At 44.8% G+C, this 19,857-nt stretch overlaps 1 protein-coding gene across 6 annotated transcripts in view; it reads right to left on the bottom strand.

The window, feature by feature from the left end:
• The window catches only part of Vps8 (VPS8 CORVET complex subunit), a 221,564-nt gene that overhangs the window by 170,075 nt on the left and 31,632 nt on the right, over nt 1-19,857 (bottom strand). For all 6 annotated transcript variants that reach the window (NM_001285893.1, NM_001285894.1, NM_001081366.1 and 3 more), the window contains 8 exons: nt 18,254-18,378; nt 17,142-17,228; nt 14,799-14,866; nt 13,332-13,485; nt 13,170-13,229; nt 10,905-11,012; nt 8,113-8,193; nt 4,320-4,490 (listed from right to left, as the gene is read on the bottom strand). In NM_001285893.1, coding sequence (NP_001272822.1) covers nt 4,320-4,490; nt 8,113-8,193; nt 10,905-11,012; nt 13,170-13,229; nt 13,332-13,485; nt 14,799-14,866; nt 17,142-17,228; nt 18,254-18,378 — 854 coding nt within the window. The remainder of the gene's footprint in view (nt 1-4,319; nt 4,491-8,112; nt 8,194-10,904; nt 11,013-13,169; nt 13,230-13,331; nt 13,486-14,798; nt 14,867-17,141; nt 17,229-18,253; nt 18,379-19,857) is intronic.

Here is a 19,857-nt window from a genome sequence, read left to right as displayed (position 1 = left end):
CGGTGGGCTGTGCACAGACAGCAAGGTCCCCAGTCGAGCAAAGGTCTGGAACCCCAGTGACCTGGTGGTAGTGATTTCTGCCTGCATGGGACTGAAGGTGTTCAGTCACGCCTGCTGTACACCCACCCCCAACCCCACCCCCGCCGGTGCAGCTACAGCCTCCCACAGCCACCCCTCACTCAGGTTTGTGGCCATCAGTCATGTAGGAGCAGTACCAAGCTCCTCCCACATGCAAATAAGGTTTCCCCAAAGCTCTCAGACCAAGCCAAGGAGAAGTACCTGTTGCCAGACCCTTACCCACCCCAAAACTGTATATAAGAATCCTATCGGGAAGGATTAGAGGTGTGCAAGAACTACTCAGTCATCCAAGCCTTCTATCCTAAGAACTGTAACACTTGGGAAAAGTCTGCTCTCCCAAAATGCCGCATGAAGCTCTGCCACACTCCTCACTGGCTGGTCAGCCTCCCATCAGCCCAGCCTGACCAGACTCAGTGCAGGGCAGTGCGGAGTAACCAAGTAACCCGGAGGCCCGGCAGAAACAGCAGAAACAGAGGTAGAGCCAGCAGCAGCAGCAGCAGTGGAAGCAACTGCCCCTCCCTGCCCGCCTACTGGCACACAGGCCCACACTGGTTACCACCCACGACGACGAGTACCACTACTACACTTTTAGGGATATGTTGTCCTGCTAGTCACTGTAGTGGTTCACAGATACCGTAGTTGGGAAGGGCTATGGAATGCTTGCCTCCTATTGGATAGTACCGTCCAGTTGTTATGGAAGGTAGCCCTCAAGGAGAACTGGGGCTTCTCCCTTCCATGGTGGACAGTGGACTTCTGATCCACTTACTGCTTCCTTGAAATGCGGACAGCTTCTAGCTCCTTTAACACACATCTCATGATATATGATATATAAGCAGCAGGGCAGCTGTTCATGCATTGTGTATGGCCACACGGTACCACCTGATAGGAAGTGCCAACCAGAAGGGTCCCCTAAGGCTCACAGGAAGCTAACATGGTTTGTGGCCAGTTTTTACCTGGTGCTCTTCATGACTGGCTGGCTCCAAGCAGACCAGGTGGCAGCCCACACTTCTGCACATCTTAATGCTGCCACATAGGTTTCTCCAGGGAATCCCATCTGGCATCATTTCTAACTCTATCAAGTTCACTCATCCTTCACTCTACACTCTCCAAGCAGCCGCCAGTCTCTCCCAGCAGCTCTACTGTTCTCTCCAGCACTGCAGTCCTCACCACCAGCTATGTGATTTGCATCTTTTAAAGTATCTCCCATGTCTCCGTTTAACTTTATGCACATTTAGATGGTAGTTATGCTAATGTATATACAACAGAGACTTGTACATTCATGTTTGTTGTCAAATACTGACAGTAGTCAGAAGATGGGGCCAGCCTAGACATCCTTCAGCAGGTGAATGGATAAAGAAAATGTGGCCCATACACAGGGAATTTTATGCAGCCATAAACCAAAATGTAATCATGGCACTTGCAGGAAAATGGGTACAAATGGAAGTCATCAGAGTCAGAAGGATCAGAGTTGTACAGTTTCTCTCATATGCTGAACCTAAACTTACATATATGTGTGTAGTTGTGTGTGTGCATTTATGTGCACTCATAAGTCACAAAACTAGAAAAAGGCTTATCTGAGGACAGGAAGAGATCTTAGAGAGGTGGAATATAGAGAGTAAAGGATACCGTGCAACATGAAATCAGAAGGGAACAAGCTAGAGGGAGAGAAAGGGATGGAGGCAAGAATGACATCGAAGTACAACAACACCTATGTGTGTGCGGATACCATGCTGAAACCATTATTGTTACATTAACTTTTAAAAATTAATATAAAACAAAAGAGGGGGGACTGTTACACCCTTGTCTGCTGCTCCTCACACCTGTGTAAGGTCTGGCCTGGTTCTGACTGATTTTTTTTCCCCTTTCCAAACTGTGCTTTCTTCCCTATTCGAATACCAAGTGATCTCTATTCAAACACAGACTCCTGAGTTTAACTTCGGTGGTGCTTAGAAATGTCCATGTTGATATTCTGTGTCTTGCTCTGCTCCTCTTCCTTGTTTGTTATTCTAGGGATTGGGCCCAGGCCTCAGTGGTGCTGGGTAAGCACTGTGCCACCAAGCTGTGCCTCCAACACCAGTCTGAGCCCTTCTCATCCCGCTTTTAAGATTTTAAGTATTTACCAGCATAGCATGTTCTCTGTTTCAAACTGCACTACTGAGATACAATACCCCTGAGTACCCTGGCCAGTGCCTGGGGACTCAGGGAGCTGGCTGCTTTAACTGGTCTCAATAAACAGAAGGTATGCTCTGGGGAGGACTGGACATAATTCCCTTTAAGCCTTTCTAATGGCTCCTCCCCTGTCCTGGGGCAGTGTCCTTACACACACCTGTGAGCAGCTATCAACACAAGAGTCCTGGGAACTCTTCAAGGATTCCCCCACAAACATGACCTGTCTTTCTCTTCCTATACCCTCAGCTCTGTTTCCTCAGTGAGCAAGTCCACCAGTTCTGTGTTCCTCTTCCCCATGCCACAAGCCAGAAAGCCAGAGGACTGGAGGCGGAAAAATGAACAAGCTCACATCACTTGTTTACTGCTTGGTCTAGGATTTGCCATCCATCATTATTGATGTCCAGGGTCTTGAGAACTGTTGTGGTTTTTTGGTTTTGTTTGGTTGGTTGGTTGGTTGGTTTTGGGGTTGTTGTTGCTTACTATTTTAAGCAGGAATGTAAACATAATTCCCCATTCTCTATCTTGGCTAAAAGTGCACATGTAAAGTGTAATAGTATCCTTTTTCAGATCCATTTATTTTCTTTATGTGCATGAATGTTTCGCCTGCATCTATGTATGTGCACTGTGTACATGTCTGTTGCCCAAGGAGTCCAGAAGAGAACACTGGATCCTCTAGAAGTAGAGTTATGTGTGTCTGTGAGCCACCATGTGGGTGCTGGGACTCAAACCCAAGTCTCCTACAAGAGCAGCCAGTGCTCTTAGCCACTGACCCATCTCTCCAGCCCCTAACAGCCACCCTCCCCCAGGAAGTGCCTGTGTCTGGGACACTGGCTGCTTTTACCTTAGTGCACTTGTCTGCATGACCATTTCTTACTGTTTTTCCCTGGTTTTTACTTTTTTTTTTTTTTTTTTGGTTTTTCAAGACAGGGTTTCTATGTATAGCTCTGGGTGTCCTGGAACTCACTCTGTAGACCAGGTGGCCTCGAAATCAGAAATCCGCCTGCCTCTGACTCCCGAGTGCTGGGATTAAAGGCGTGCGCCACCACTGCCCAGCACTGGTTTTTACATTTTATGGTTAAGCGGCCTTCATGTATATTTCACACTCTGAAGTTATAAATAGGAGGAAGACTAGAGCAGAGTCTACAGACTGTGTTGTTGACACCCATTAAATATGATTGTTATTACTGTTTTTTTTTTTTATAAGAAGTTCCCCACAGACGTCCCACAACTGTCCACTTGTCCTATTTAAAGACGAATGGCTTAGGAAATGGGTGATCACGAACTCACAGGGCTGAGCTACTTACATAAACTGTTCAAAGCATTAATGTAACTGCCTGTCCACAGCAACATTTACACCAATATCAGCTGCGTCCTCATCCTGTGTTCCTGTCTCAGCTCCTAAAGCATCTTAGGCAGCCATCTCTGCCTTTTAATGCCCCAAGCTACCACACCTGCTCAAGTTCCTGGCATATCCCCCAAAGGCTTCCAAAGCCTTGTAGGCTGCCAGTCTCCAGTTATTTTATCCCTTAAATCTACTGAGCTTACTGTCACCGGCTCAATTTCTAAAATATTTCAATTTTACAAATTCCATCTCAAGGAAATTGTTTATTATTTTTTTAGAAGTAAAAATTAGAAGTTCTTTGGGTTTTTCGAATTTATCTTTATTTTATGTATTATGGATGTTCTGCCTGCATGTGTGACTATGCACCACGTACATGCAGTACCTGTTGTGGCCAGAAGAGGGCACTGGAGTCCCCTCGGAACTGGACTTAGAGACCAGCTGTTAGCTCACAAATGGGTGTTAGGAATTGAACCCAGGTCCTCCAAAAGTGCTCCTAACCCCTGAGCCATCTCTCCAACCCATTCCTTACTATTAAGTAACAGGAATTACTGTTTGGGGATATAATCCTGAATCCTTATAAACACACTGATACCCACTTCAACACACCAAGGCAGAAAAACCTTAGTAATTCCATTTATAAGCAACATAGTGGTTAAAACAACAAAACAAAACAAAACAAAACCTGGAATGCCACTGTGGGGAGATCAATGCTGGGTGTGGTGGCACTCACCAGGGCCTGGCTAACATTTCCTCCCGTGGCCAATGACTTGAAGTGGCTGCTGTTGTAGACCAGCTGGACTTCCGAGATCTCCATTGTCTCCAGTTCCTCCTGCGTCTGCCGATCAATCACGTGCAGCTTCTCCACGCTGTCTAAAAGCACGACTGTGCGCGAGTTGATCCACTGCAATTCAAGCACATAACAGTAAGAGTCAGGGCCAGTCCAGACCTCCCATGACAAAAGGGGGCTTGGCCACTCCACAAGGACCTTACTTCAACAGTGACAGCGGCACAGTAAGAGCAGCTCTGAGATACACAGAAAACAGTGCTAAGTGTCTCGGTGTCAGATGACACTCTGCTTGCATAAGGGAAGGCTAAGAGCTCTAATATATTGCAGAATGTTGCATTTTTTACAAGACTTTTTTTGAAGGACATATTGGCACAAATGACCTTAGTGCAATAACAAATGTTTCAACTTTTTATATTAGTGAAGAAAAACAGCAACTTCAACCTCATAAACCCAGATGGTCAGAGGACAACTCTTGGCACTGAAATAACATCTATTTTAAAAGAAACACACCCTAATAAAGACCCGTTAAACAAACAAACAAATAAACAAATCCTATCTATCGGCTCCTCTAGAGAACTCTGACTCACACAGCATTTGTGTGCACCTGCATTTTAATTACAATTCACGACACAATGTCAAGTGTGGACTTTTCTAACTGTGCTACCATGTTGGTCCTCATGAAGTTTTAGGTTCTGGAGCACTTCCACTTTTGGGTTTTTGGATGACAGATGTGTAAGTAGTTTGAATGAGAACAGCTCAGACGTTCATATATTTGATCCCCAGTTGGTGGATCTGTTTGGAAAGGATTAGGAGGTGTGGCCTTGTTGGAGGAGGTGTGTCATTGGGGGTGGGCTTTGAGGTTTTAAAATCCCACACCATTAACAATTAGTTCTCTCTCTGCCTCCAACTTGTGGATTAGGTGTGAGCTCTCAGCTACTGCTCCAGCACCAAGCCTGCCTGCCTGCCTGCCTGCTCTCATGCTTCCCACCAATGGTCACAGACCCACTCTCTGAAACTGCAGCCCTCACTAAATGCTTCTTTCACTAAGCATTTCTATTGCTTATTTCTAAGTCAGTAGAGTATGAGTGAGTTTGAAAGAGTGGTGTGGGCCAAGCATGGTGGCATGGTGGCACGGTGGCATAGTGGCATGGTGGCATGGTAGTACACTCTTACCATCCTAGATGATGAGAAGTTAAAGCAGGAGTAACATTTGAGCCCAGGAGTTCTGGACCAACAGACAAGAATAATTTAGGAAGACTTTGCTGAAAAATGTGTCATGCAACTAAGTTTATGCATCATATATTACTTCTTAAAATCTGACTATACCAACTACATATCCTAAAATATTATGTATTACTGAAAGAAAAAAATTTCAGACATTTACTGGATAAATGAACCTACTGAAGAAGAAAACATAAACACTGAATCAGAAAGAAAAGTCTCTCTCTCTTTTTTTTTTTTAAACCAAGACACCCTGGACACTAAGAGATAAGGTAGAGAGAAAACTTGGCAATGTTTTTTTGTCACAAGAAAGTACTGGTATAGAGACAGACAAGTAGACCAATGGAATAGAATTGAAGACCCAGAAATGAACCCACACACCTATGGTCACTTGATCTTCGACAAGGGAGTTAAAACCATCCAGTGGAAGAAAGATAGCATTTTCAACAATTGGTGCTGGCACAACTGGTTGTTATCGTGTAGAAGAATGCGAATCGATCCATACTTATCTCCTTGTACTAAGGTCAAATCTAAGTGGATCAAGGAACTTCACATAAAACCAGAGACACTGAAACTTATAGAGGAGAAAGTGGGGAAAAGCCTTGAAGATATGGGCACAGGGGAAAAATTCCTGAACAGAACAGCAATGGCTTGTGCTGTAAGATCGAGAATTGACAAATGGGACCTAATGAAACTCCAAAGTTTCTGCAAGGCAAAAGACACCGTCAATAAGACAAAAAGACCACCAACAGATTGGGAAAGGATCTTTACCTATCCTAAATCAGATAGGGGACTAATATCCAACATATATAAAGAACTCAAGAAGGTGGACTTCAGAAAATCAAATAACCCCATTAAAAAATGGGGCTCAGAACTGAACAAAGAATTCTCACCTGAGGAATACCGAATGACAGAGAAGCACCTGAAAAAATGTTCAACATCCTTAATCATCAGGGAAATGCAAATCAAAACAACCCTGAGATTCCACCTCACACCAGTCAGAATGGCTAAGATCAAAAATTCATGTGACAGCAGATGCTGGCGTGGATGTGGAGAAAGAGGAACACTCCTCCATTGTTGGTGGGAGTGCAGGCTTGTACAACCACTCTGGAAATCAGTCTGGTGGTTCCTCAGAAAACTGGACATAGTACTACCGGAGGATCCAGCAATACCTCTCCTGGGCATATATCCAGAAGATGCCCCAACTGGTAAGAAGGACACATGCTCCACTATGTTCATAGCAGCCTTATTTATAATAGCCAGAAGCTGGAAAGAACCTAGATGCCCCTCAACAGAGGAATGGATACAGAAAATGTGGTACATCTACACAATGGAGTACTACTCAGCTATTAAAAAGAATGAATTTATGAAATTCCTAGCCAAATGGATGGACCTGGAGGGCATCATCCTGAGTGAGGTAACACATTCACAAAGAAACTCACACAATATGTACTCACTGATAAGTGGATATTAGCCCCAAACCTAGGATACCCAAGATATAAGATATAATTTGCTAAACACATGAAACTCAAGAAGAATGAAGACTGAAGTGTGGGCACTATGCCCCTCCTTAGATTTGGGAACAAAACACCCATGGAAGGAGTTACAGAGACAAAGTTTGGAGCTGAGACGAAAGGATGGACCACGTAGAGACTGCCACATCCAGGGATCCACCCCATAATCAGCATCCAAACGCTGACACCATTGCATACACTAGCAAGATTTTATTGAAAGGACCCAGATGTAGCTGTCTCTTGTGAGACTATGCCGGGGCCTAGCAAACACAGAAGTGGATGCTCACAGTCAGCTAATGGATGGATCATAGGGCTCCCAATGGAGGAGCTAGAGAAAGTAGCCAAGGAGCTAAAGGGATCTGCAACCCTATAGGTGGAACAACATTATGAACTAACCAGTACCCCGGAGCTCTTGACTCTAGCTGCATATATATCAAAAGATGGCCTAGTCGGCCATCACTGGAAAGAGAGGCCCATTGGACACGCAAACTTTATATGCCCCAGTACAGGGGAACACCAGGGCCAAAAAGGGGGAGTGGGTGGGCAGGGGAGTGGGAGTGGGTGGATATGGGGGACTTTTGGTATAGCATTGGAAATGTAAATGAGCTAAATACCTAATAAAAAATGGAAAAAAAAAGGAAAAAAAAAAAAAAAAGAATAGTAACATACTGAATCCCTTAGGAAAAGCTCAAAAGCACACACATGTCCACACACAACGAACGCAGTGCAACCACTGAAGAGACCTGGGCTCTGAACCTGACCTCCCCTTTGGGGTATTAGGACACTCAGGAAAACTCTCCCCTTCCCTGCTGTTGTTCAGCAGGACTTTGGGCAACTGGGCCAAAGGCAGTGAGGACCTGGCATTGAAACCTCAAAGCTTCAAAGCCAAGTCAGGCCTCCTGCTTCAGCACGGCACGGCACAGCACAGCACTTCATGCTGGGGGTGTGCACTGACGTGGGCCCTGCAGGAAATCAACAGAGATGGCTCAAGTGGTACTCACAGTGAAGTTGATCAGGTCATAGTACAGGTGAAGGTGCTTTTGCTTGGTGACGTGTATTGCGCCCGACTCATCTCTCTTAACCTGATGATGAGAATGAAGACAGCCCAGATAGCAAATAGTACTTGAAGGAATTTTTTCAAATATCTGTACTCCACCTATAATGATTCCCATTTAGTATAGATAATCTGAAAATATTGTGAGAGAAACTATTGCATAGGTGAACAGCGACAGGCTCACCTGCACCTGAGGTGCTAATATTCACTTCAGCTTGCGTTTTCCCGAGCTTACTACAGCACATGTCTTTCTTCTAAGGCTCAGCTCCTTTCTGCCCCTCTATTCCCATCTCTTGGCATGCTGACCCCCTTTCACTGTCACGTGCCTGTGAGGACGTGAGCTCTGGCCACAGGCTCAGCTGCACAGCTGTAACCATGCGGAGGGAGTCACTTCCTTCTCGGTTTCCCATCTGTGGCACCAAGCTGTGCTTTACGGGCCACAGGTACAAAGTGTCTCATTAACTGTAAAACAGATGCCAGCACCACCTACTCCCAGAGGTTTTCTACAGTCCTCTTCCAACAAACTCTGTCCCCAACCTGGTTAATATCTTCCCTCCCTTGCTAGCGAAATCAATTGCTCCTTTAAAAGATCTGCTAACCTCATTTGCTCTCAAACATATTTCTGACTTTGTTTTTTAAAACAAAAACATTCCCTAAACAGAGATCCCTCGGTTTGCTTCTCACAGACATTGTTTAGCCACACTCTTCCCCGCACAGCTGAGCACTATGGTTGGACGACTTTGCTCTTCCAAAAACCCAGTTCTTTATCAAGGAGCCTCCACCCCATTCCACTGCTACTCAGACATCTGACAAGGACCTGGCAAACCACTCTGTGTCCAGTGCTTGACTCTCTAGCCTGCCTTCCATGATCATTCTCAGCCTCTGTACTGCCCCAGGACTGACTGGTACTGCCCCAAAGGCTCCATCCCTCCTGTAGAGCATCCCTCTGCCTGCCCCTCCCCTTCTACTGCCTTTACAAGAACCACCCTTCCATTTGACTTTTCTGTTTCCTCGGCCTTTCATGAGTGCCCAGCAAAATCAGAGCTGTGGTTTAGTTAAGTCTTCACTAAAGACTCCTGTGCTAAAGACTGGCTTACTGGCCTGTGACATTACTTAGGGCTGGAGGGGGCAGCAGAGGGGTTGAAGGGGTGAGGGGATAGCATCTTAAAGACATAGGGGTTCCTGGACAGAAGGAAGTCACTGTAGATCTCTCTCTCTCTCTCTCTCTCTCTCTCTCTCTGCACAGCTGCTATGAGGTGGGCAGCTTTGCCCTACAATATGAACCCACTATGATACAGTACCTTCCCACAGGTCAAAGGCCACAGGCCAACTGACCCAAGGCCCACAAAACCTCTGAGATGTGAACCCAGATGAAGCTGTCTCCACACATTGATGACCACAGCTACTGTGCTGTGCAACAGTTAACACACGATGCTCTTTAGGTCTGCAGCCCTTTTGCCTTCTGCCCTAACAATGTTCATCTGTTCTTTCCTCTCCTGTCTGCTCGCTGGGCATCCTAGTGAAACACTTGAGAGTCCCACTTTCATTTCTAACTCAGCATGCTGGGATCTAAGTCACACTCTACACAAGAGGTTTTTTTTTTTTTTTTCCCTGAATGTTTCCTGGCTGTACCATGCAATGGCTTCTGATTGGTGCCTTTCGGCTCATTGCCAATCCAAGCGATCTTACATAGATCAGGGACACCGCTAGAGGACTGGCAAACTTGTCTGTAAATACTTCAGCCTCTGCAGAGCACACAGGCTATCAGGCCTACTTAACTCCACCACAGCAGTGAAAGGGCAGCCATACATAACATGTAGGCTGGCATGGTGCCGCATGCCTATAATCCTAACAGCTGAGAAGCAAAGACAGGAGAGTCAGGAGGCAAAGGCCAGCCTTGGGTACAGCATGAGTTTGAGACCAGCCTGGGCTACATGAGAGTTGGTCTCAAAAAACTAAAATATAAATGAATGAGCATGACGATATTCCACTAAACATTTACTTACCAAAATCCATAACCATGCACATGTGGTACATGGGCCCGAAGTTTCCCCGACTCTAATCTAAATCCACCCACAGATTCAGTTTCACACCCTCCCTAAGACCAGCTCTACCTGTGCTAGTGAAACAGGAGGTCAGCGTCTAGGCTCAGTACTCAGCTCAGTGAGGAAGAGAGGTTAGGGGAGGATTTCCGTGCGCTCACTGTCATGACAGGTCTAAAGTGCAGAGCCGGTTCAGGAGGCAGAGAAGGCAGCACTGACCACAAGCAGCACAAGTGGGAAGCCCAGAGCTTTGCTGACAGGTGTCTGTGTGAGTGAAGAGACTAGTGGGGAAGCCATGCGGAGTCTAGGACAAACGCATGTGTGGTTTACACTGGGGAGGCGATCGGCCATGAAGGGGTCAAAAGGAAGGGCCTGAAGACAATATGAGAGAGAGCGCACCGTGACAGGGCGCATGGGGCACTGTGATAGACGAACGGACAAACCACTGATTATTTGTTAGCTGAAGAAGAAATAACCAAGAAATAAACCCTGAGGACTAAAAAGCCAAGAGAGTTCAAGCTTTTGCATTTTTAACATTAAAGCCTTAAATACAATTAAACAGGCTACACTCTCTCTCTACAAAGACAAGACAGTGACATGGATTTTTTTTTTGACACAACATTAAATTACCAGTGAATCTGGGAGAATGTATTTTTATGAAGCTTTACAAGAGACCCACCACCCCACTGCGTCCTACCAGGAGAAAGTGAACCATGTCGCCTCTGCAGAAGGCGAGCATGGGATTCACAGAGTTATTCACTGCCACGAAGTGCCAGGCCAGCAGCGGAACACTGGAAGGATCCATCTGAGTGAAAGAAAAGATGGGGAAACAGTCACTGCAGCTAACCAGCAGAAGGACAAAGTAAAAATTCTGTTTAAAAATAGCATCTGACTATTGCTTTGTAAAACCTTCCCCGATTTCCCACAAGACTTGCAATGAGCAGGGACTGGAGGGACAGCTACAGGGAAGGTATGGGCTGCGGGTCATGATGCTTATCTTGGCCGGAGTTTGGTTATGAAAGTACATGCATCTGCCCCGCTTCAACAAATATACACTCAAGATTTGTATATTTATCATGAATAAATTTATACCAACAGAACCTAAACAAATATGAAACTCTAGCTAATTATATGCATGCTAATGTCCGAGGTAGAAGGTGCTGGTTTCTGTATTTTACCCTGAAATCTATTAAAAAGCTAAAATATGCCGGGTGTGGTGGTGCACGCCTTTAATCCTAGCACTCGGGAGGCAGAGGCAGGTGGATTTCTGAGTTCAAGGCCAGCCTGGTCTACAGAGTGAATTCCAGGATCAGCCAGGACTATACAGAGAAACCCTGTCTCGAAAAACAAAACAAAACAAACAAACAAACAAAAAGCTAAAATATCTTGCTGGGTAGAAAGATGGGTAGATATATAATAAAGGAGATGCAGTGGAACGAAGGCAGTAGGATTTGGATGGCAGGACTACTAGTACTTCAGTAAAGTTCCTTCAGTGTCTCTGTCTGGAAAGGTTCATGAATGAAAGCATCAATAAAACAAATGAAGAGCCAGACATCATGATAACAGCCTCACCGAGTCAAGGAGGCTGACCTAAGAAATATAAATGATAATCTCTCATTCTGCCGTCCCGAAGGACAGACTGACTGCCTCTTGTGGTGCTGAAATACAACAGTACCCCAACAAGGAGACAAGAGCCATCCTGCTCGGTTTCTTGGCTGCTGCTACCCAGCCGTGGCTCTGTGTCTTCACTCTCTGTGACTGATTCAGAATGAGAACTGCACCCTCACCCCACGGTCTCATATGTGACTGGCTGGTCTCCACTTAGTGGAAAGGTCTGGGAAGGATGAGTAGGTGAGCTATGTCACTGGAGGAGGGCTCAGAGGTAACAAAAGCCCACACTAGATCCAGTCTCTCCCTCTCCCTCCCCCTCCCCCTCTCTGCCTCTAACTTATGATCTCACCTATTGCTTCTGCACTATGCCTGCCTGTCTTCAGCCACACTTCCCACCACGGTGGTCATGGACTACTCTGAAACCGTAAGCAAGCCCCCAATTTAATGCTTTCTTTTATAGGTTGCCTTGGTCATGGTGTCTCTTCACGGCAATACAAAAGCAACTAGGACAATGGCATTCATCCCCTTCCAAAGAAGATGCCAACTCTCTTACAAACAACATCAGGAACAAAAGAAAAGGCCAACTGGGATATCCACAGGGACTTATTCCAGGCTTAACTCTTGATTTCAGTGGCAACATATTTGCATATAACCTATGAACATTCTCCCATGTACTTTAAATTGTCTCTTTAACAGTTAACAATTCAGTGTAAGTACTACGCAAACATGTGCTATGCCGCCTCATTTAGAAAGTAATAATAAGCTAACATATCTGTACAGTGTGGCTGCTCATATCCACAGAAGCACAAACCCTTAGGACCATCTGTACTCCCTGAATAATAACATCTTCTAAAGTGACAGATGTCAGAGTCAGAAACCATAGGAAGCATGGGTAGTACCAATCCATGGTGACTTTACAGTGGGGTATGCCAACTCAGGGTGTCAAAGCAGCACACAGTGGGCATGGCCCTGCCTCGGCACAGCTGTCTCACTGTGTTCTAAGACACTGAATTGCATATACCAGTCTGCCTATCGGTGGTACATCCCAGGAGCAGTGAATGAGCCTAAGAAAACACATGCGTGGAAGCAGGACAGCAACACAGAGACCAGAGAGCTGAAAATGCCACTCATGAGAGAACAGCTTCACACATTAAAGACAGCAGGTACCATCTAGCATGACTCCTAAACGCCACTTTATCCTGCTTGCTCTTCACAGCCAATGCCTTTGGGAGCTCGCTGCCCTTCCATAGCTGGATTTTTAAACAACTGCAGAGAATTCACCCTGAAGATCAGTCCCTCCACCCGCCTGACTTGCTCCTTCCCTTTGCCAACAAAATGGAGTGGTGCTTACCCGTCCATAGGGGAAAGTCATCCACACTTTCAGGGATGGTTTCAACCCAATGACCAATATCTAGAGGAGAAAGTACATATGATTCTCATCATTTACCTTGCAACTCTCACACGGTGTTCAAAGTCTCTAGAGCTAAGGGCTCTGTCTTCTAAGCATACCTACCTTTGTTAAGGACGCCATGGCCAGCAGTGAGAACTGCGTGATGGGATGGTCTTTCAGCTCGGGCTTTGAGTGCAGCGGCTCGATGCAGCAGACCTCACCCTTGGAGCCGCTGAATAGGCACCGAGACTCACACGTTCGCACGCCCATCACTCTCCTGAAAATGTAAGACATTCACAATCGATTCAGAGATAATCCAAGACACTGTCACCTCCACCTTGACTGACTGCAGCCACAGTCAGTTACACAATACACAGGATGGTAGCATCTTCTCACTACTCAGGACAGATCTGCCACTCTCCTAGTAAGGACATTCTACAGACCTGCCTCTGTATGAAAGTATAACAAACTCTTTACTCATGTCTTGGCTCTTGCCTTCATTCCTCTTCAAACGCTGTCATCCCGATAGCCATACTCCAGCCACACTGGCTTCTTTGCATCCCCGCTCATGCCTGCCTCCTGGCCTTGTGTGGATGAGTCTGCCTGGGGTTCTTCCTGTAGAGTTGTCACTTGCTGATACTTTCTACAGAAGCCTTCCTGAGTTACACCCAAGTGTTTGCCCGCACAACGGTCTGTCCTCTCACACATGCACACCTACTGAGGTTATGCTATTTCTTTTTCTGTTTGTTCCTGTCTCCCTATGCTTACCCCAACTATTCTGTTAATAGTTAAGAAAACTATTCCTGTTTTCTAACTCTAGCTCTGGTGTCTAGAAACAGGAGATGCTCAGTAGACATTACCCGGGTAAATGAGCCATATTGTCTCAGCAATTACTTTGTGCTGAGACAATTAATTAAGAAGTTATGAAAAAAGTAAGAAACAAATATGGGCTGGAGAGATGGCTCAGCGGTTAAGAGCACTGGCTGCTCTTCCAGAGCTCCTGAGTTCAATTCCCAACAACCACATGGTGGCTCACAACCATCTGTAATGAAATCTGATGCCCTCCTCTGGTGTGTCTGAAGACAGCTACAATGTACTCAATATATCAATAATAAATAACTCTTAAAAAAAGAAATATAGACATTAACCTTGAGAATTTATGAAAACAAAATACACATTACACATTTTATTCTACACTTTTTAAACCTTGGCTTCACAAATATTCTTCAAGGTTAAGACAATTTTTGTCCCTATTTAACAACTAAAGCGGGTCAATTCTAAGACAGGAAAACCCTTTTGTACTTATATGTTATAACCACGGGGGCTTGGAGCCTACACTAAAATTAGTGAGCTATCCAGAATAGATTCTAACCTGACAGCACAAAAGAGTCCCCTGGGGAGTTAGAATCTAGAATCCCAGTTTGGCCCAGGTCTAAACTCCCATATGTTGTATAGAGCTCCCCAGGTAACTGTAACAGAGCCAGAACCTATCTGCAAACACCTGGACCTGCCAGACGTCCCCATGTTCAATTTCAAACCATTAAACAGCAAGTCTTTCCATTTTTCAACAAAGGTCCATTAGTCTCTTACTTAAATGTTAGTTCAAAAACAGAGCCTCCACTGTCGTTGCAAATCGCAAGAGTTGGATCATCTGTGAACTAAACAGAGAAGGACTTTACTTTCTTAAAGCAATCAGGCAAGCGTAGATCATGAGGAAAAAAATTACAAAGTTTGAAAACAAAATACACATTCAATATCTAAAATAACCCAGATTTGGTTCATCACTGTATGTGTACAAATTGTCCTTACTTCCATCAATATTAACTCAGTATCGTTAAATAACTGAGCCTTTCTAAAAGCAAAACGGGGTGAGATGGCCCAGACGGCACAGGCGCCCATCACCAGGCCTGATGACAAGAGTTCTGTCTATTCCTGAGGATCCCGTGGTAGACGTAGAGAACAGTCTCCCACAAGCTGTCCCACGGTCCACAAGCACAGGGTAGCACACACCCCTCCCTGCAACACACACACACAATAAATAAATACATAACACTTGTTTTAAAAGTAAAACAACCTTTCTACAGGATAAAAGGGGAAACTAGGTTGAGTTGATAAAAACCCTGGTGTTCTTGCCTTGGTACTAAGTGGGCAGGACCAGGCAGATACACTGCCGCTGATGACTTTTTAATAAAGACAGACACGAGTAAGATCCTTGGGTCTTTGGGAAATAAACTCGCTTGTGTAAGTGTTCTGAGTGGCCAAGGAGCACAGCCGCTGCATCTACAATAAACTCTTCCTAGAGTCTATCTGAATGGCTGTAACCTAACTTGCAAAACTCAGAATAACAGCTTTCCCAGTGAGACAGTTCCAAGGTGAGGCGCATTACGGTAAATGCTACTGGATGCAAAAGGAAATGATGGAGTTTGTGTCATTTACAGGGACTTGCCTCACAACGCCTGAATGAACTTGAGTTCACTCTGAACCGGCCTCTTTTACTCTGAGATAGCTGAGATACAAAAGGTGGCCAAGGGCAGAAGCACATGTTTGTGTGTGTGTGTGTGACATGTCTGTTCCAGTGCAGAGGAAGCACATTTGTAGACTTACACACGTATGCTAACACACAGGATCCAAGCCTGGGCTGCCGATGATAATCAGACCGTCTGGAAAAGGCTGAGTTACTTACTCAAAGGCAAGTAGATGTTAGTCCTTGACTCCAGTTACCCTGAGGCATGCGCGTCTCTCTGATGCCAGTGCCTGCAAAGCCTACTTTGAAACCATTCCCCGACTACACAGCTCCTGGAACTGCACTTTAATCTCAGCTGTGTCCCTCCATTTTTTTATACACCTATAATTCTTTTGTTTCTTATTCTATCACCCAATAATCTCTTTTTTTTTCCCTACAAAAAGACTAGTTATTACTTCAAGCAAACATTTATTGAGCAATTACTATGGGCAAAACATAAAAATAAGTGACGAACAGATTCTGATTTCAAAGATCTTAATATATTAAGAGAGATAAAACATTGCAGACAACAGCACCATTAGAAGTTGGCACGTGCTATAGAAAGAGATTGAGATAAATCAGCTTCGTGCACCGAGAGCGGAGAGTCTCTGACTCATCTTGGCTGTGTGCATCGTTACTGAACGCTTCAGTGCTGCTCTGTCACAGAAGACTTTTGTAACTAACCTAGATGCAGATCTATAAGCTCCAGATGCTACAGGCTTTAAAAAGCATGTGTGTGGATAAGAGAGCTGCATAGCTAAGCAACCAAGTATGCACATGATTAAATCTAGAAGAGCTGGGTTTAGAATCCCCTTGATAGAGTCCTTTACCTTTTATGCTTCTGAACATGGGCTCGCCAGCATGAAAAGGCAGGCTTCACATGAGCTATAAATGAAGCCTGTTACCCAAGTCAGTTTTATGCTTTTCAGGCCTGAGAGTAAAAAGGAAAAAAACAATACTCCGGCCTTACTGCTTTCCCTTTAGAGGCCTGGAAAAAAAATAAACCAAACGACTTACTTCTAAATATACTCTAAGCCCTGGCTCGTCCACAGTTGGCGCCTCAAACCTCGGGCACCGCCCAACAGTGGGCAGCCGTTCACCCCTCAGCAATAAAATCTTGGCCAATTGAACAAGGTAATGAGACCATTTAAAATCTCCATATGAGGTTTTTAGCAAAGTATTGCTTCTCTGCTGCCAAACTGAGTTGGCCTTTTTACTCTTTATTGCTAGACTTCAGTTAAACCTGAAGCTGTATATGTTCATACCAGCCCATCTCTGGCTTTTACCTTGAGAAAATATCTCATTGGGTTCATCAAATAATATCCAACTTCGTGTTAAATAAATTTAGGGGTTTCTGGTTATCAAAATATTTAATGTGGCTACAGAGGCTTAGCAATAAGGACAGTTAACACATGGAGTCAAGCTGTCACCTTGATGTGCAAGATTGCGGTCCCTGGAGGATGAGCATCTGTTATTGATCTGAGAAGTTTTCCACTGGCCAAATCCCACATGGTGATCTGTAAGACAAGGAAAGGCTTTAAAACAAATGTATTGCTTTTGGACTTAGGTATCCTGCCTTTTGGCTGAAATAACCCATTCCTCATCTATAAACATTGCAGGCAGAAAGCCATCAGGTTAAACACACCCACCAACTGAGACCACATTAGAGCACTGTGTCTTTACTCCATCCTCACTGCCTGCCTTCCTCCTTACCCGATAAGTCACTCTGTTGAGCATGGATTAAAAATGTACAAAAGGCATCACATCGAACCAGCTGTGATGCAAAGATCAGGGAATAAGGGAAACCATGACCTATCACCACAAAGAAGAAACTGCCAAAGCTGTCCAGGAACGCAGCAATATGAGTATATTTAAAAGTGGCCACAGAGGTCGGGAGGGGGCTTAGTTGGTAAAACGCTTGTTTTGTAGCCGTGAGAACCTGTGTTCAATCAGCACAACACATATGACAATGACAAGTGTTGGAGCAAGGCAGATGGCTCAGCAGTGAAGAGCACCACTTCTCTTAAAGGCTCTGAATTCATTTCCCAGAATGCACACAGGAAGCACACACACTTTAAAATAAGTCTTTCAAAAGCAGGTGGAGGGGGCTAGGTGCTATGGCATGCGTGGCTTGTAATTCCAGCCCTGGCTCACTACTCTAGAATAACTGAAGATAATAGCTAATGCTGTCCTTCAGACTCTACACACGTACACACCCAGGGATACACACACACACACACACACACACACACACACACACACACACACACGAGCGCGTGCTCCTCAAAAACTAAATGGAAGCAGCCACGTTTATGTACAGCTACCGTAAGAGGACAAATTTATAAAAGATGGACACTGTTAGAACAGCTATAGGTTCTAGTTCAGTCAGGAACAATTATTTAAAGTCTACGTAAGATGAAGGTCACACTAATAGGCCTCAGGTTGGCACTAACAGGCATGTGCACTGCTTCACAACACACACATGCATTTGCTCTTCAAGATCTAAGAGATTCAGATGCTATTCAACATCTGTACATCTTACCTGCCCTTTAGCAAAGCCACAAAGAAGTCTTGAGCAGTCATTGTTGATGCTGAGGGCAGAGATGGCTCCATACTGCCCTCCAACACTGGTGCTACCCAGGCAGAGCCGCAGTGCTTGATTCTGATCTGAAGAAGGGAAGTGAGTTAGATACTAAGATAAGACAGGACGACCTACAAGAAAACATAAACAAACTATCTCTAAGCTGCCTTATCCTACAATCCCAGAATTTTTTTTTTTTTTTGCTATTTCTAAGATGTTAGGATATAGGGAAGGAGTATGTCTGTCTGTCTGTCTGTCTGTCTGTGTCTGTGTGTCTCTGTGTGTCTGTATATGTGTGCTGTGTCTTTCTGTGTCTGTGTGTTTGTGCTTGTCTATCTGTCTCTGTGAGTCTATGTGTGCGTGTCTGTGTGTGTTGTCTGTCTACGTCTATCTGTGTCTGTGTGTCTGTCTGTGTCTCTGTCTATGACTGAGGTGCAGATGCCTGTATGTGTTTGTGCAGGGGCCACAGAAGGATGTTAGACGACTTCCAGTGTCCTCTTTCCCTTGTTTTCTTAGCTAGGGCCTCTTGTTGAACTTAACATTCACTGTTCAGCTGGACTGGCTGTCCAGAAAGTTCCTGGGATCCACCTGCCTCTACCCCACAAAACTGGCATCAGAGAGGCAGGTTCAGCCGTGCCAGCTTCTATGTGGGTGCTAGGGACTTGAGCGATGTTCTCTCACTCACGCAGGAAATGTTCTGACCCACTGAGCCATTCCCAGCCCCAAAGGACATTTTCTCTGAAAACTCCAAAATTCAAAATGTATTCATTTAAAAATTTGGCTCAGTGGTTAAGAGCACCAACTGCACTTCAGAGAACCCAGGTTCAGTTCCCAGCACCCACAAGGCAGCTCACAACGGTCTGAAACTCTAGTCCCAGGGGATCTGACACCCTCTTCTGGCCTCGACAGGCACTACACACACACTGCTGCATGTGCAGGCAAGAACACCCACATGCAGAAAACAACATTTAAAATTATTAAAATAGATTTTCAAAAAAAAGATTTCGTTAAAAATCTACATTAATGCTATCCAGATAGAAAGGGTTGACCAAGCAAATGAACTGAATAATGAAAGCAAAATTTTAAAGAGTTAAAACCTTAGAAAAAAATGTTTTTAAGTTTTCTTAGGAAAATACCTAAATATTTATTAAATGTTATTACCTAATAATTAAATGCAATTACTGTAGGTCCTCTCCTAGGCAGTGCTCATTTTGTATAGTGCTCATGAATTATACCTCCTTGAAAGCAACAAAACAATTCAATGGGAGCTAGAAGGATAGCTAATGCTCTTACAGAGGAGCCAGATGTGGTTCCCAGCACCCACAGGATGGCTCACAACTGTCCACTGATAACTCCAGTCCCAGAGATCTGACACCCTCTTCTAGCCCCATCCAAAATTACACTACTCAGATAATTTTTGTGGCTGTAATGGCGCTCGGGAAGGCCTAAAGTGATTGATGGCTGTCCCACATCTGGCACAGAAAACACTCAACATTTTCTAAGTTATTAAACTCCCAAGGTAAATATTCAGAAACAATAAACCTATAAATATACAAGGTCTGATA

Source organism: Mus musculus, chromosome 16, assembly GCF_000001635.26.
Source record: "Mus musculus strain C57BL/6J chromosome 16, GRCm38.p6 C57BL/6J".
Lineage (NCBI taxonomy): Eukaryota > Metazoa > Chordata > Mammalia > Rodentia > Muridae > Mus > Mus musculus.
Note: the sequence above shows the minus strand (reverse complement) of the source record. Positions and strands in the feature narration are given on the sequence as shown.